We start from the raw sequence: 16,702 nt of genomic DNA, 5'->3' as shown, positions 1-16,702 counted from the left end.
GAGAGCTGGAATGGGGGAGACAATGGGAGCTGACTGGGTAATTTGGGATGGATGGATTCAGAGGGGAAATTTGGGCAAGGAGGAGAGGTGGAAAATTTAATATGAGGGAAGGAAGAGAAGGAGATAACCTGCCTCTAAAGATACTTATGAATAGCATGGTTTTGCATTTGGAATCCACTTGATCACACGAAATAGCAAGTATTAAAAATTCCCAGGGAGGAAACCCCTAATATATGTTCCAAGGCCCTTCTCTTGCAAATACCCCGTTACACTGGCTCTATTTCTCTTTCCACTCCCCTGTGTCTGAAAACAACTCTCCCCAGCCTTAATCCTGCAATGAGCGCGGAAGGGATAGACCTCTGTGCCTGTTGAAAGCCCCGTTGGGGCTCCATGCAGGCACAGGAGCCCCCTTGCACAAATCTTATTGCAAAATCAGCCTTTTTGGGACAAATTCTACAAAATGGATCTGCTACTATACACTGAGCAACCTCAAACCTCATTTACTTCAAGAGCTGAAGGCCTGGAGCACCTGGATTCTGCCTCTATTTTGTGACTTTTTCAAAAGTTATGACCTAAATCACTTTGCACCTGCCAGTTTGTCCTTGTGACGTGCAAATGGATTTGCAAGATCAGGCTCTACCTCAGTTCAGGATCGGTGATAAGTCTATGTTGCTGGGTGATACAATCCACTGAGTTCTGCTCTGATTGTTAAATTACAAAGTAGATATTCTAAATGTTAAAACTGCCTGGCCAGTTTTTTAGGGGTTGAGTTTAGGCATAAAAAGGTATTAGTTTGGGTGGCAGTGTAAGAAATCTTTGTGTGTTAGAAAGCAGCCTTAAGTAGGCTTTCTTTGAAGAAAATAAAATGTTAAATGGTATTTATAGCAGTAAATTGAATTACTGTTTCAAGCCAAGCACAAAGGGCAGGAAGTTGTAATGTGAGATGGGCCCAGCTTCATTTGGAGTGCCTACATTTCTAGTTCTTGTTTTCATTATCTTTCCAAGATTATTTTCTAGGATGTTTTTCTTAGGGTTTCCACCTTTCTAACTGCTGGTAATTGGACACCCAAGGCCCCACCCCTGCTCTGCCTTTTCCCCAAGGCCCTGCTCCTGTTCCACATCTTCCCCCTCCTCCCCCCCATTGCTCACTCCTCTCCCTCTCCCCCAACCTGGATTGCTGGCTGGATCATCTCTACCTCCCCACTTCCCTTTGCCCCTCTGCTCCAGGGCTGGGACAGGAGCTGCTGCAGCCTGACAAGAAGCCTGTCTGCAGGTAGGAGGCGGCCCTGGCTGAGCAGGGGCTGGTGCAAGTTAATAATCCAGCCCCTCCCCCCACCCTATGATAACTGTAATTTTGGTGTCCAGTTAGGATTGGGGCTCAATGGAAAACATTCAGAACTGTTTTGTGAGAGTTATGTGCATAAATATCTATTTTTACCCAGGGATGCAACCAGTGTCGATTAGCCATCTTACTGAGTGCAATTTATGCTGATAATGTTGATACTTGGGCTGGGGGACAGCTGGAGTCTTGGGTTTGAAGGAAGACCTGGGCATTCTGTTTCTCAGCAAGATGGATGCTGGGAGAATCATGAAGGCAACTCATGCTGTCTTTGAAACTTTGACACGATGTCTAAGGTGGCTGATAACATTACTGATGGCAAGTTGAACTTGAGGAAATTGTTGTCCTGTTAAGTTTTCTAAGAATAAACTACTGACAAAAAGGCTGGTAGGAAAGACAAAGGAAGGGGAGGAAATTAATGTAGATTGCAAAAGCCACAAATTCTTAAAGGACTCTAGAACAGGGGTTCTCAACCCCCCAACATGCTGTAAAATCTCCATGGCCCACCTGTGCCACAACAACTGTTTTTCTGCATTTAAAAGCCAGGGCCAGCATTAGGTAGTAGCAATCAGAGCAGTTGCTGGGGGCCCCCCGCTACAGGTGGCCCTGCAAAGCTTAGTTGCTCAGGCTTCAGTGTCAGCCACGGGTGGCAGGGCTCGGGGCCCCGGGCTTCAGCCCCGTATGGCGGGGCTTCCTCTTTCTGCCCTGCGCCCCAGCAAGTCTAATGCTGGCCCTGCTTGATGGACCCCCTGAAACCAGCTCATGGGCCCCGGACCTCTAGTTGAGAATCTCTGCTCTGTAATACGCTCCTGAGGTGAACGTTGAAAGAAACTGTTCAAAAGTCTTCTCTTTCTTTGTGGGCAACACAAATCAAATCACTAGATTTTGATCCCCTTTTCCATAGCATCTTCCCTCACCCTCCCTTTCACTTGAAAAGAAGACCAAACAATGCTTTATTTTATCCACTTCCCACAGGTCTCTTTGAACAGAGGGTTGAACAATATTTGGAAGAGCTTCCAGACACTGAACAAAGTGGAGTAAACAAATTCCTGCGAGGTCTTGGTAAGGGAAAACTTTTAAAGAAATTCTGAAATGCTTTTAACAAATGGTCTTAACAAAGCACAGCTCTGCCTAGATTGAAATGTGATACTCAACTCGTAGTTTAATTATATGATAGGCATTATCAAAAGAAAATCAACAACAATCTACTTATCGTTGATAATAGTAGGTTTCATTATGGTCTTTGCTAAGGAAGTCTCATTCTAATTTGAAAAAGAAACCTTACCTAATGACTGTATTGTCTCCCCCCCTCCCGCCCCCCCCCCCAAAAAAAATCTGGAAAGGGACCTTGCCTTTTATCAGATTTGGTTGTCCAGAATTTTAATAGTTGGATACCTACATTTTTTATATAGTTGGTTCATTATATATTGGTTACAGTATGCTTTTGAAACCTTTTTAGACTAACATTCAGTTTCTCTTTGTTTTTCAATGTATGTTAGTGACTGATAGATCACATTTTGTATTTGCTGTAGGAAATAAAATGAAGTTCCTTCACAAGAAGAATTAACTCCTTTCTACTGACACATCAATCCAAAGACTATTTATGACACTGTGCTTGAGACACTTACAACCTTTCAGATTCTGGTGCGGGAGGAGAATAAGATAAGCTGAATACAGCTTTAAGTGACTGCAAATGCTGTTTGACAATGTGCCAGCAAAAAAAGAAAAGAAAAAAAGTTTATAATGACTCTTCTTTATGTATTTGGACAGAATTTGTAAATAATGTGCTGTAAGCTTTCTTTTTTAATGAGCAAGAAAAACTGTGGTAAATATTTGTATATTCCTGAGAATAACAGGTGCTTCTTTCTCTAGTATGAATTGAGTTATGCTTGGTGCAAAATGAATAGCTAATTATGTGCAGCTGACTGTCTCAGCAGAACCACTGACTTCAAAGGATGTTTCTGAGAACTACACTGATGCCTGAATATTGTAATAGTGAATGAACTCCAGGGTATATAGAGGGAGAGGTTGTATGCAAGGGGACTTGTTTTATGTGACAGAGTTTATAATTTTCTCTTGTTTTTCTACTAATCCATTCTAAAAGACAGAAATAACAGGTAATTTTGTAATAGGCTACTTGGTTCACAACAGAATTTCCACTTGGTTTGAACTATGGTCAGTAAATTGTTTTTAATGCATTCTGCACTATGACTGCTAAATATGAGGAAATCTCAGTTCTTTGACATGCAACCTGCAATAATTAGGTACAGTACATCCTTTCCTAATATATGTATGGTTTTTAATAAACTGTGTAAATATACCTGTTTGTTTATGTTCATTGGATTCCCTCCAACATTTCAGCTGCTGTCTGAATAGATACAGAAAGAGTAAATTTGCTGTGATTTTTGTTGAATATCTTATAATTAAAGTATAAAATGAATAATATACACCTCTCTCTCTTAGTAGGATTGCTATTTCATGAAATTTATTCTAACCTATTTTCTTACTTGACACTAGATAACTCGGGATGTTACCCAACAATCTATCTCACCGTTCTGTCAATTTAAATCTGGCAACAAAATCAGCTTTCAAAATGTGTTCAGGTTTATTCTTTTGGTGGGACAATAACATACTAGTTTTGTCATTATTAACATAATGGGTTAAATGTACCCGGACGAGTAAAGTTTCATGTTGATTTTTGTAATGTTGTGTTTAAATGTCTTGAGAAGGAAACAGGTTGAGCGATGCGGACATGGAGATGGAAAGGAATGATGATAGATGGAAGAGGGGGATGCCAAATCCCAGTCTTTGCCTTGAGTACCAGTGCAGCTCAGGCCAGCACTGACTCGATGTATGTTAGTTATATCCTTTTCTTCGCATTATCTAAGAATTAATAGCCTAAGCAGTGCAGAGGGTTTAAGTGGGACAGATGTACTGGCCTTATCCTGGCCCTTTGCACAAGGGGTGAAGTCACCCCAAATTTTCCTAATTTAAAATTATTTAAATTAATTGATCCTTGACCAATGTTAATAATATACCCATTGTCTGCTACATTGCTGTTCATTTATTATTTCAGTTAAATCCTTAGTTTCAACGAGGGTAAATCAGAAAAAGTTTGCAAGCTTTATCAGCTAATACAAATGAAGAGATGCTTCCTCCCCCTAAAATGCATTCTTAGTGTATATATAGTTTTAAGTTTTTAAAACTTGATTTCTGTGCTTACCAAGACTGGATTTGAGGCTTGCGCAACTCCTAACCTGTCAGTGGTTCAGGTTTGCTACCAGCCTCATAGAATAAAATGGAGGGTTTATTCACTGAGAAGGTGAAGTAATTTCCTTTCCAGCAATTATGTCCCTCACATTCAATTCTAACATAACAGTTTATGTAGTGTACATAAAATGAAATGTGTATGAATCTGAAAATACCAAGTGCCTTTGATACATTAGAGATCTATTGATGTAATTTATTTCCTTTTTCACTAACAATTTCATATTGTGCTGTTTGTGGTTGCAAGGGCATCTCATCACACTGCCATATAAGATTTATCCATGACCTCGGGCCTTTGTTCTCTGAATTAGAGGTGACATTCTTGACCTTTTGAGGTTGACTTTTGCACTTTTGTAAATAAACCCTGCGAACGAATCTATGGAACAACATGAAGCATCTTCTAAGAAAATCATGGATACAGCACCCTGGGCTGGAGGAAATGGCTACCATGGGAACAGTTGTTACAAACACAAGAGAAAAATGGCCATAAAATACTCAGATGCCAGGAGGGTGCCCTATCATAATAAGGCACTTATCCTCTCACATTGAAGCTGTCTTCCTCCCTTCATCTGTGATTCAGCTATCTAGGTGGAAAGCTTACCAATTTTACTTTAATTTGCCATCTGTGTAGGTACTGTTTAAAGCATACCATATGTTGTGATACACCCCCAAATGCATATCTTGTTTCAGGTTTGGTGCCCGTATGTGAGATCAATATTGGACTCTTAAGAGGATGATGGCAGTATTGCACATCCTTCCTTGATTCTAAAATGTAGCATGTGTAAATAATACAACCCTAATGTTTTCTGAAAACCTGCCTTTCAAATCATCACATGAACAAAAAATATTGAGTTAATCATTCCCATCTGTCTGTCAGTCATTACAAAGTCCTGAACAAGGGAAAATTACTTAAACAGTGTTTAATAGTGAAAGCAAAAATCTTCAACACGAAAAATCAGATCAGATGGTGGGACTTATGTTCTAGTGCCATAAGAGATTTGTATAATCCAGAAAGTGTAAATAAAAAAATGCATAAAATCTTAACCTCTTATTGAGTTACAATAAAGATATGCAGGGATATCCAGCCTTGCCTGTTGTACTTGTCTGCAGCATTTAATATTGTCTGAGTAAATCTAATTGGTTTCTTCATTGCCATGAACATGGGACAATGGAATATGGGTTGCTGTGTTGATCTGGTGTCTGAACTGGTACGTTCTCATGAAATGTGATAAAAGGGTACTGTGATATCTGCTATGGAGTGGAGAGGGTGGCATCCACAAGGGGTCTTGGGGATTGCAATGCAGTTTCATGGTGCCTCAAGTTAGGCACCAAGAAAATCACGGGAACAACATTGTGATCCACAAAGCCAAATTAGGCACGTAGGCTCCCCATACAATGAACGGAGAGAGATAGGGCTCTAAGAAGGTGATCCACAAAAGCCAGCTCATTAGGCAGCTCCCTGCCTAAGTTAGCTAATAGGAGATGCTGGCCAGGGGTGTCTGCTGAGCTCCTCTCTTGGTGGTAAGCACCAAAGTCCAGTCTGTAAGGAGGCGTCTCACTTTGGTAGTGTTCCATGAACAGAAACCAGCTGCCTGGAGTTAGGTGCCTCAGCCACTTTTTGAGGGAATAAGTCAGGTGCCTACTTCATGCAACACAAAAGAAGAAAAGGTCTCCACCTTATTACTTTTAGACCACTGGTTAGAGCACCTGAGATGTGGGAGATCTAGGTTACATTTTCCCATCACAAAATGATAATTTGAACAGGGGTCTCCTACAATGCTTAGGAGGGTGCTCTAACTACTGAGCTATGGGATAGTCTGATGTGGGGCTCCCTCAGTCTCCTGTTGAAGCTGTTGCACTCTGGGTAAAAAAAGTGATCGGAACAGTAGCACTGGACCCAGGATCTCCCATCTCCCAGGTGGGTGCCCTAGCCCCTGTATGACAGACACATTAACATTCTCTCTCCCTGGCCCAGTGACTTTCTGTGGACAAATACTTAAACAGTCATTAGGCCAGAGAAAGAATCGCTCAGTAGCCCAGTGGTTTAGGCACCCACCTGCGATGTGGGAGAGCCCAGATCTAATTCCCCTGCTCCAACCACTCTCATTATTTACCCAGAGTGCAACAACTTCAACAGGAGGGACAGAGGAAGCTCCACATCAGAATACCCCCTAGCTCAATGGTTAGAGCCCTCCCCTGATCGGGGGGAAGCCCCTCTTCAAATGTTTTCTCCCCCTCAGCCAGAGGGCAGAATTGAATCTGTGTCTCCCATACCCCAGGCAACTGGGCTACCAACTGGGCTAAAAGTTATAAAGTGGGCACCACCTCCTCTGGCTGGATTTTGAATGTCTTCTCCTGGTTCATGAATTGCTCTAGGTCTAGGACTTAGGTGGGAGATAGGCATTCGGATGCCTTGAGGGAGACAAAAGTGTCCAGAAGCAGGAACATAGGAGCCTATGGAACTTTTACTCTGAAAAACTTAGGTGCTGAGTGAGTTTAGGCACTTACAGGGCTTGGCAGGAATTTTGTGAATTGCAGTGGAGCCAAAACTGGGATTTAGGGGCCTATGTCTGGGGTTTAGCACCTAAGTACCTTCTTGGATCCCACACAGAGAAATTAGACAAAGGAGAAGATACATGCTTGTGATTGTGATGTACGGGCAATTACTGCAGTCCACTTGGTAATTTTAGTCCAAGGTCCCTTCATAACTGTTTCCTGTTGTATCAGTGAAAACTTAGCCTGCAAGTAACAGTAGAACCAATTAGTGTTTTTATAGAACTTATGCTGCACTTTAATAGACATTTTAGGACAGATTCTCAGGTGCTTGGTTGTATACCATACTATCAGTGTACAGTGACCCTAAAACTGATAAAACCAGTCCAGGACTGATTATAAGGGGGATCCTCTTGTGGAACAACAGAGTGGGTGCTTTTACGCAACCTCCTTTACCTATTGCCAGTATAGGAGGAAAAAGGGAGTTTAATCAGGCTGCCCCACAGCCACAGATCCTGTGGTTTTGGACCCTTCAGCTATCTTCAGACTGCTTCAACTTAATGTAGGGGACTACAAACCTACAACAGTTTTGCAAACAAAATACTCATTGGAGCTATGACAGTTTGCACCAAATAAGAATTAGCCCTCTGAACTGCACTCTCTTCTGATTGCTGCATCTTAAAATCTGGCCCAGAGTATTTGATCTTCTGCCACTGGGAAACACAGGGAGTTCTCATCCGTTGGCTACCAATGGTGTCCATTCCCAGATTTACTGTTTTTTAAGGAACATCAATATTCTTAAAGCTAACTTTCTAAAATCTTTTTCCAAAATTTTCCCCCCCTTAAAATGGCACCACAAAATTTACACAAATTATTTAGAGAAACAATTCATGGTGGTTTTTCAGGTGTTCTTCAAAAAATCACACAGTAAACATTTCAATAACTAATGCTAAGAATATTGGCAATTCTGAAGTTAACATTCATTGCCTTTTAGAGAGGATGCTAAATCTGATTTTAAACAAACTTACTTGCAATCTTAACTACAAAGTTACTCTATTTCCATAATAAACTCAACTTAATAACTCAGTTTAGATCAGTCTCTGATCATAGCTGTTTTTCATCCAGATGGAAGTTGTATGATACAATACACTGGATTTTTTGGTGTGTAGGCTACAAGTGGCATCTGTCTGTTTTCAGAGCTGTCACCAAAATCTTTCAGAAAATTCCTTAAATGATACAAAAATGTGCAAGTCTTCCTTAGACAACCTTATAAATACATACATATCACAAAGAAGACACCTACTGTCCACTGGTCTTTAATGTAAGATTCCTTCCTGACCAAGCACTTTTGTTGCTGTTACATGTATTCATTTGGAAATGGATAAACCAACATGACTGACAAGTATATAACAAATAGAGCAGAAAGCGGGAATAAGAATATGCTAATCTGTTTCTTACTTTCCCTAGACAATTATGTTCATTTTAGTAGCTGCATGCAATTCCCTGTCATCTTTTATCTTAAATTATCTCTATTTACTGTAGTATCTATTTAAATTGTAGACATAAACTACTGTCTTGGTTATTCATTTTCTCTTTTCAGTTACATTTCCTTGCGAACATCTTATTGAGACCGCCCTCCTGCCTGGGCCAGCCAGAGGGAGTCTTGCCACATGTGCTAATTTTCTTAAAGCCCCTGCTCCTGGAGTGAGGTGCTCATGGGAGACTCAGCTTGCATTGGAAAAGCACAGCAGCCCACCCTCCTGCTGGCAGAGGGGAGCATGGAAAGGGGACCCCAGTCCCCCTCCAGGCCCAGAGGTATAGCTCCCCTCCTACCCTGATGCACTTCTAAAGCTGGTGATGTTTGAGCTTTGGGGGTTGGCGGGAAGGAACCCAGCAGCGGCCTTACAGGAATTGCCTGCCCACGTCTAAAGGCCCCTCCCCCAGCCTTGCAGGAGGGACCACTGGACCCGGGAACCAACTGAATACATGGGACAACTAATGAATAACTGGGTCAGGAGTGAAGGTCACAGGTTCAAAAATAGGGATCCAGAGGGGAACACTGAGCAGATAACCCCGGACAGCACCCACTGCTCCTCAAAGCTGTCTAGGGAGCTAGTGGATGCCACCCAGAGGAACTCTGCCCGGATGCGTGAGACCAGGGAGGAGCGGAAATAGGCCCCACAGTCAGAGCATCTCCTCATCTAACCTCCTCCACCTGGTGTTGAAGATGGCCACTTTGGCCAGGGCCAGGAGGTTGACGAGGAGGTTTTGCAACTTGGTGGGGCCATGGACAGGGTGTGCAAACAGGTGTGGGGAAAAGTGCAGCCAAAACCTCAACAGAAGGTTCTGGAGGAGCCAGAATAGGGCTGCAACCTGGCGCATTTGAGATGAATGTACGCCAGGTTCTCCCTCATGCCGCAAAAGCAGCAGGCATCAGGAATGGGGGTGAACTGCGCCAGCGCCAGGTACATGCCTGAGCTCATGGCTCCATGGAGGAGCCCCCAACCTATATCCCCGGTGGGCTATGAGACCAGGGTGGAATAGAGGCTGGCCCACTGGGGTTCCTCACCCTCCACAGGTGGTAGATAATCCCACCATTTGGTATCAGGGTGGGACATGAGGGTGAGAAAGAGAAACGTGTGGAGCAGGAGAGTGTATAGTTGTTTCCTTGGTACAGTTCGGAAGTGAACCGGCTGCAGGGCACACAGCTGGTTTGGACTGTGGAAGAGAGGGGACTGGGAGGGTTCGTAGGACAGAGGCCTGATGAAAAGGTCCGGAGGGCCAGGGGGGAGCGGGGAGCACCCTCTCGCAGTACCCACTCAAGGAAAACCCGAGAGGTGGGCGACAAGGCTGCCCCCCATCTCCTGGAGAACATGCAGGGGGAGGGTGGTGGGTCAGGAGATCCACCCAGTCCCCCCGTCATAGTCCAGGAGGTCTCCGATTCTGGTGGTTTCTGCCAGAACCAGCCTTTGGCACACCGAAGGGAACTCCGCCATCTGCACATGAAGGTAGGGGTTGTGTAGCAGGGGCTTTGCAAGGAGGTCTGCCCCCTCGGTGGCCACAATGGACCTGGTCGCTGAGAACAACTTCCAGGCCTGGGAAGGTCCTGGCAGAAGACCAGCAGCTCGGAGAGATCTCGCAGAAGACCCCTCGGGTGGAGAAAAAAGAGCTGCCGGATGTATGAGAGGCAGGGGAGGAAGGCGTGTGCCACCATGCTCCGCGCCAGACTACCAGCACCATGAAGGAGTCTCTGCAGGGCCTGGGGGTGGAAGACATGGACCTGGCTGCGGAGGCAGACCTGGCCCTGGCCCTGGCCCTGTCCTCCCTCCTCCAGGGGAAGACTCAGGACCCCTGCGGAGACCCAGTGCAATCCCGGCCAGACGAACTCCAGAGCTACCCTCGGGAGCCGGGCCCAGGGTGTTGAGCCCGTGCCAGAGCATGGACAGGAGTCAGGACTACTCAGCAGCAGCCCCAGCGGAGAACAGCTGCCCAGGGTCACAGACCCCTTCCCGTGGGCAGCGGAAAGGAAAGAGCCCCAGGCGAACGAGTCAGGCTGGGTCGGGGGCTCCCGTCCCCGCTCCCGCCTGCCCCGGGATCGCCCCGCCCCCAAGACAGCAGAGCGGGGAAGGCGCCACGGTCGGAGAACAAAGCCCCGCCCCCGCGGCACCAGCGTCAGAGTCCCCGCCTTCCAAAGCAAGAAGTCCCCAAGCTCGATTTCTCGTGAGCTTGGGGGTTGACCCGTCTCCTCAGTGAGCTCTCGCGAGATCTTCTTTCCTCCTACCACCACTTCCCCCACCTCTACCCCCTTTCTGAGATCTCGCGACACTCCTTGGACTCTTCCTTTTTCCCGGCGGCCGTCAAGATGGTGGGTAGGAGCGCGAGGGGCCCAGCTTCCCCCAGGCCGAGCTGCCGGTGGGGGAGGGGTTCTCGCGCCCGCTTCGGCCCCGGGCCTCCGCCAGGCAATACACGCCCCAGCTGGGCGGGGAAGCGGGCCGCCGCCAGCGAGCTCTGGGCTGGCCTGCGGGTTAAAGCCGGGCCCGACGGGGAGACTCGAGCAGGCGCCTTCCTGAAGCCAGGGTGCGAGGAGTTGGGCCTGGGCCTGCGGGCCCGCTCCTGATCCTCCCCTTCGAAGCGGGCACGTAGCCGCCCCGTGCGCGCGGTCCCGTCCCGCGCCTGCCCAGCGAGCCCGAATGGGGGCGGCGGGAATTGGTCGGGCGCGTGGGGACTCCTCTGGCTCTGCCCCGCCCCAGCGGCCCTCAGCCCCTTCCTACTCTGTACCCCGGGAGCCACCCCCCACGCGCGCAGCGGAGAGCCTAGCTAGGGAGAGCCTAGAACAGGTGCCTGTTCTGTTGTGGCAGCACGCAGAGGCCTCAGTCAGGGTCGGGGTCCCATTGTGTTAGGTGCTGGACACGTGACAGACATGGCCCTTTCCCCAGAAAAGGGCCAGCCATCCACACGAGGCTTGGATTGTCCTCTGCTTATTTGTTTCCCACTCTTGTCGCTTGCTCTACATTTTTATTCATATATGTACTGTGGGGTTTTTTTGTGTTTTCCTAGCCTTCTAGGCTAAGGAAGACCAGGAAGCTGAGAGGACACGTTAGCCACGGCCATGGCCGTATTGGTAAGTGAGGAGAATGGTTACTAATATGCTTGTCCTGGAACTTAATGAATGGTAGCTCATTTGATTTACAGTGTGCCCGGTAAGTATCACTATTTAGAACATCAAGGAAGCAATATAAGAGAGAGGTTCAAAAATGGTCTGGTTAATGGTTAGACATAACCAGTTCAAATCATATATTTCTCTGTATAATTTGTGCTCATTGACTTGCTTTAAATCAACTCCAATGATGACATAACGTTCAGTAGTGTATTCAGTAGTACATGTTGTTTTTCTTGCATCACAATACCTTTTAAAACTTCTTCTAGGTAAACACAGAAAGCATCCTGGCGGCCGTGGAAATGCTGGGGGTATGCACCACCACAGAATTAACTTTGACAAATAGTAAGATGTACCATCTTTTTCCTTTAAACCCCCTCTTCTCTTCCCTGCCTCCCCCCCATTTTTGTGTAGATATTTTTTAAAAGTTACAAGGGCATTCATTCTACCATATGTAGCACATACATCATTTAGTAAAAGTATACAGACGTTGGATTTTGCTACAATACAGATAACCTTGCAAGAAAATTTAGCTGTTTTCTTTCATAGTCCTTGATATCCTTTATTAAATCTATGAAAATCCTTTTGTCCATCTGTTCTTTTAAAAGGCAAGTGCTAATAACAGGATCTCCTTTTTCAGTGAGTTACATATAGTAAAATGGCTTGTTTCAGAGCTTCTAGTGTGTATATGTGTTTATATCTTTTAGAATTTTTTTCCACAGTTAATTTAGGTTTGTAAGATACTAATAGTCTGCTCAGCTTTGATTCCACTGTGTGTATGTGTGTATATATATGACAGTAGATGACTCAAGCTCTTGCATTTCCTAATTTTAGTGGTGTGTATTGGGGAGGATAAGACTTGTGTATCTAGACATTGCCGAGACTAGTGTCACGTCTAGACATTGCTCATTGTCATAGTTGTGCTTGAGTACTCGGAAAGTAACAACTAATCTCTGTTCACTGACTGTCACTCTTTTCAGCTGTCAGTTGGTTACTGGGTTAGTAACACAAGATCTGAATCCACATTTCTTGTACAATAAAATCTCTTCTAAATTCAGAGTTCTGGGTGCTTATGAAATATAGAATGGGCCCCAAACTATTCACAAGAAAGATGAGTTGTGACTTCAGCTATCAAACATAAATATTTCATTAATAAAATTAATTGAATTTATAGATTTGGAAAATGCACATATCCCTCAAGAATATACAAATAGCAACTTATTTACATCTGAACTTTAAAACTTTTTTGTTTTTGTGTATAATTTTTCTGTACCCTATAGTTTGTTTAATATGTATATGATAACGGTTAGTAGATAAACATAGTTTTAACTGAGGTTATATTGATTTTTAGCACAGCCAATTCAAAAGAAACTAAAAGGAATGTGGTCTTATACTGTATCAAATATTTTTCCTCCCCAGTCATCCTGGTTATTTTGGGAAGGTTGGTATGAGACACTACCATTTGAAGAAGAACCAGAACTTCTGTCCTACTGTCAACTTGGATAAATTGTGGACGTTTGTTAGTGAGCAGACAAGACTAAACTATGCAAAAAACCAGGCTGGATTAGCACCTGTCATTGATGTTGTACGCTCGGTAAGAGAGCTATTTAATCCTGTCTTCAGAATCTGTTGCTTTTAATCACTTAAAATTAAACTAAATTATGGATAAATTACAGTTCTTAGATTGTTTGAAATGTCAGGTGAAAGACCTTGTGAGCATCTGACTGAGACTTAGTTCCACTAGCATATGTGTTTTTGCTTCTCTGTCTTTCCACAAGCCCTTTTTATTTTTCATGAATTAGTATTAAAATGTTTTTCTTTAAATGAAAGTTTAGATTTTCCCATTGTTCTTTTTTTAAAACTGGTGTTTGTGGTGATGAGAAGCTTACATATTAGCTTTTAAAAGGAAATTGGAAGGTTCTATGAAGAAAAACAACTTTTATTGCTTGTTTTGGCCCACTAAAGTTGGTCTCTTTAGCACCGAGACTAGAGTCACATCCTAACATGTTTCATTGTCTTGGTGTGCTATAGTCCTCGAAGATAAATTTCTGATCTTTATTCACTGGCTGTGGTGTTTCATATCTCAGTCAGCCACCGAATCAGAGACATTCATTAGTCAGCCCCTTAGGACAGAGGGAAGCAAAAGTGTCATTTGGGGGAAGACTTAGGTTTAGCAGCATCCTTTGGGACTAGTATTTTCTGGGCTGGAGGAAACCTGGTCTATTCATGGAGATGACAGTAATTCTAGATTAACAATTTGCTCTTCATCTATTACTAATTTATATTACAGTAATACCTAGAATCCCATCAAGGGATTGGGGCCCCATTGTGTGCTAGGCTCTGTACGGACATCCAGGAAAAGACTGTCCCAGCCTGATGGAGGTTAGAGTTGGGTTGAGATCCTTCCTTTTTAGGTAAAAAGTTGGAGTGCCATAATGGGGCTATATTGTCTTGTCTACACTACACTTTTGTCAACAAAAGTTATGTGGGTTTAATTAAAATCACGATTGTTTGTCCACACTAGCTCCTCATGTTGCAGACGCACTGTTGTAGTTAGTTATCCCACTGTAGTTATCAAATTAATATCCATTATCCCACTGTGCAACTGGCCGCAGGGTGCTTTGGGAAGAGTTTGCAGTGCCTCATGGGGCAGGTTTCTCAATCCCATCTTTCCAGGGGCATCCTAGTAGCTTGTCAGCTGGGAGAGGAGAGTGGTGTGGGAGGCGGGGGAGACAGCAGGCTGACCTATCCTGAGGCAGGAGGGAGCGGCATCCTGAGGGCCACATTGGGGTGTGAAACTGTAGGGAAGGCTGTGCCTCCCCAAACAGCCTGGCTTCCACCCCGTGACTGCCCCCCTCTTAACCTCTGACCCAGCAAACTCCCCCTTCCTTCTGTTCTTTGTCCCCTGACCAACCCCACTCCCTATCCAACCACCCCTGACAGGCTCCCCGGAACTCCCATGCCCTATCCAACCCCTCCTGTTCTCTCCTCCTCCCTCCCCCCCCCCCCCCCCGAATCTCCACCTCATCCAGCCGCCCCCTGCTCCCTTATCCAGCATACACACATAGACCCCCGGCGGCACCCCCTTACCATGCTGCTCAGAGCAGCAGGTGCTTGCAGCCCCACCGTCTGGACGGAGCCAGCCATGCAGCGGTGTGGCTGCAGGAGAGGGGGGACAGCATGGGAGGGGCCAGGGGCTAGCTTCCCCGACCAGGAGCTCAAGGGCTGGGCAGGACATAGTTTGCCTACCTCTGGTCTATACCGATGCGTTGTCGCTTTAACTTTGCCGCAAAAAGCTTTGTGTGTCTCACTGAGGTGGTTTTATTTTGTCTGCAAAACAGAGTTTTGCCACCAAAAGTAGCTTTGTAGTGTCTATACCTCCTGTTTTGTTGGCAAAAGGCAGTTTTTTCCAACGAAACTTCATAGTGTAGAAAAGGCCCAAAAGCCCCAGATCTGCTTGGATGAGGACTTTTCCTAGACCAGAAACTATGGAAGACAGCTAGCTGTAAGACTTCCTTCCAGAGATCCCTTCACAAGTTGGTTGTGAGTGTGGGTGTGCACAAAGATGGGTTTAAAGTTGCAGCACAGAATCTCATGCTCTGTTCAACTTTTTCCAGCACCTTCAGCAATCTGTGCATCATGATATAAGCCACAATCAATCCCGTATCCTTCAGTTTCAATGGAAGGGTAGTCATAGCTTTATCTCCTGGAAAGTCTGAAAAAAGTACATACTTTTTCTGGATAATAAGGAAAAAAAAATGGATTTTTAAATGACTACAGAAGTCTGAAGAATGAGACTCTCTGGAAAACTTAGCATAAATTGAACAGTAAGTCGAGTAAAACCTTGTGCTGCACTATTTTTGTTATGAGCAGAAATGTATATAGCACTCTGTTCTTTTCTTAGACTGTGAAGTTAATTATGCAAGATGTATTTGGTGAAATTAGAAGAAAAAGAAAGTTGTTGGGTTTGTGGTTGTTTTTTTTTTCCAACTCTTTCAGTTTACTACTTATGTGCTCAAGATCTGGAAAGATTCCATGTTTGTCACAACATGCAAAAATGATATCAGTCGTGTTTGCAGTGTTGTGTCCATGTTGGTCCCAGACTACTAGAGAGAAAAGGTGACAAGCTCAAAAGTTTTTTCTTTTACCAACAGAAATTAGTTCAATAAAAAAAATTACCTCATCCAGCTTGTTTCTCTATCTGTCATGGTCAAGTAGTAATTTGAATTTGTTGTAATTCTTACTGCTGTTAATGGAGTTAATCTTTCCTTGGCAGATGCATCTTCTCACTTGCATCAAAGTCCATTGATTTAGCCAAATTACACCTGTCACTGGTGTAGGTGGGAGAAAAATCTGAGTGCAGTATCTCTGGAGTTTTTATTGAAAATCTGTTTATGCTAACTTCTCTCTTGTATATTTCTAGGGTTATTACAAAGTCCTGGGCAAGGGGAAGCTGCCCAAACAGCCTGTAATTGTGAAAGCAAAATTCTTCAGCAGGAAAGCAGAGGAGAAGATCAAAAAAGTTGGTGGAGCATGCGTGCTTGCGGCATAAGTTTTGTATTTATTCAAGTTTAAATAAAGACACTATAAAATGAGTGGCTTTCACTTTGATTTATCAAAATGTTTTTATGGGGAAGATGTTTGCTTACCCAAATGTTTCTAATACTTAATCAAACTTAAGCCCTGTCCATACCATAACTTTTAACCTTTAAACTTTTAAGTTTGACATTATTGGCATGGCTGGTTCTCAACCTGATTGATATCTGTCTGCATAGCACAGATAATAGTTTTGCTTCTGCTGGCATTTTTGCTTTCTTGTAACTGGACCTTAGTCTCCTGCAGTTTGGCTAGGACCGTTGGACCATGTTTGTGTAACTGGTTTGATTGGTGGCCTGTCCTTCTAGCTCTTTGTGCTGATACTGTATTTCCCAGAATTCCCCCATTTT

General features: G+C 44.3%; 2 protein-coding genes across 13 annotated transcripts in view; both read left to right on the top strand.

Moving 5' to 3' along the window:
• Window positions 1–5,686, top strand: part of DENND2B (DENN domain containing 2B) — a 297,272-nt gene extending 291,586 nt beyond the window's left edge. For all 12 annotated transcript variants that reach the window (XM_084630242.1, XM_084630241.1, XM_084630235.1 and 9 more), the window contains 2 exons: window positions 2,315–2,401; window positions 2,872–5,686. In XM_084630242.1, coding sequence (XP_084486368.1) covers window positions 2,315–2,401; window positions 2,872–2,906 — 122 coding nt within the window. In that variant the 3' untranslated portion in view covers window positions 2,907–5,686. The remainder of the gene's footprint in view (window positions 1–2,314; window positions 2,402–2,871) is intronic.
• Window positions 5,687–10,868: 5,182 nt separating this feature from the next.
• On the top strand, window positions 10,869–16,351 carry LOC311522951 (large ribosomal subunit protein uL15-like). Its single transcript, XM_084632569.1, has 5 exons — window positions 10,869–10,964; window positions 11,657–11,720; window positions 12,026–12,101; window positions 13,176–13,350; window positions 16,180–16,351. The coding sequence occupies exons 1-5, from the start codon at window positions 10,962–10,964 to the stop codon at window positions 16,306–16,308; spliced, it is 447 nt and encodes a 148-aa protein (XP_084488695.1). The 5' UTR covers window positions 10,869–10,961; the 3' UTR covers window positions 16,309–16,351.
• The last annotated feature ends 351 nt before the right edge of the window (window positions 16,352–16,702 follow it).

Source organism: Lepidochelys olivacea (assembly GCF_965140295.1).
Source record: "Lepidochelys olivacea isolate rLepOli2 genome assembly, chromosome: 6".
NCBI classification, from domain to species: Eukaryota; Metazoa; Chordata; order Testudines; family Cheloniidae; genus Lepidochelys; species Lepidochelys olivacea.
The sequence above is the reverse complement of the archived record's forward strand: the minus strand, read 5'-3'. Positions and strand labels throughout refer to the sequence as shown.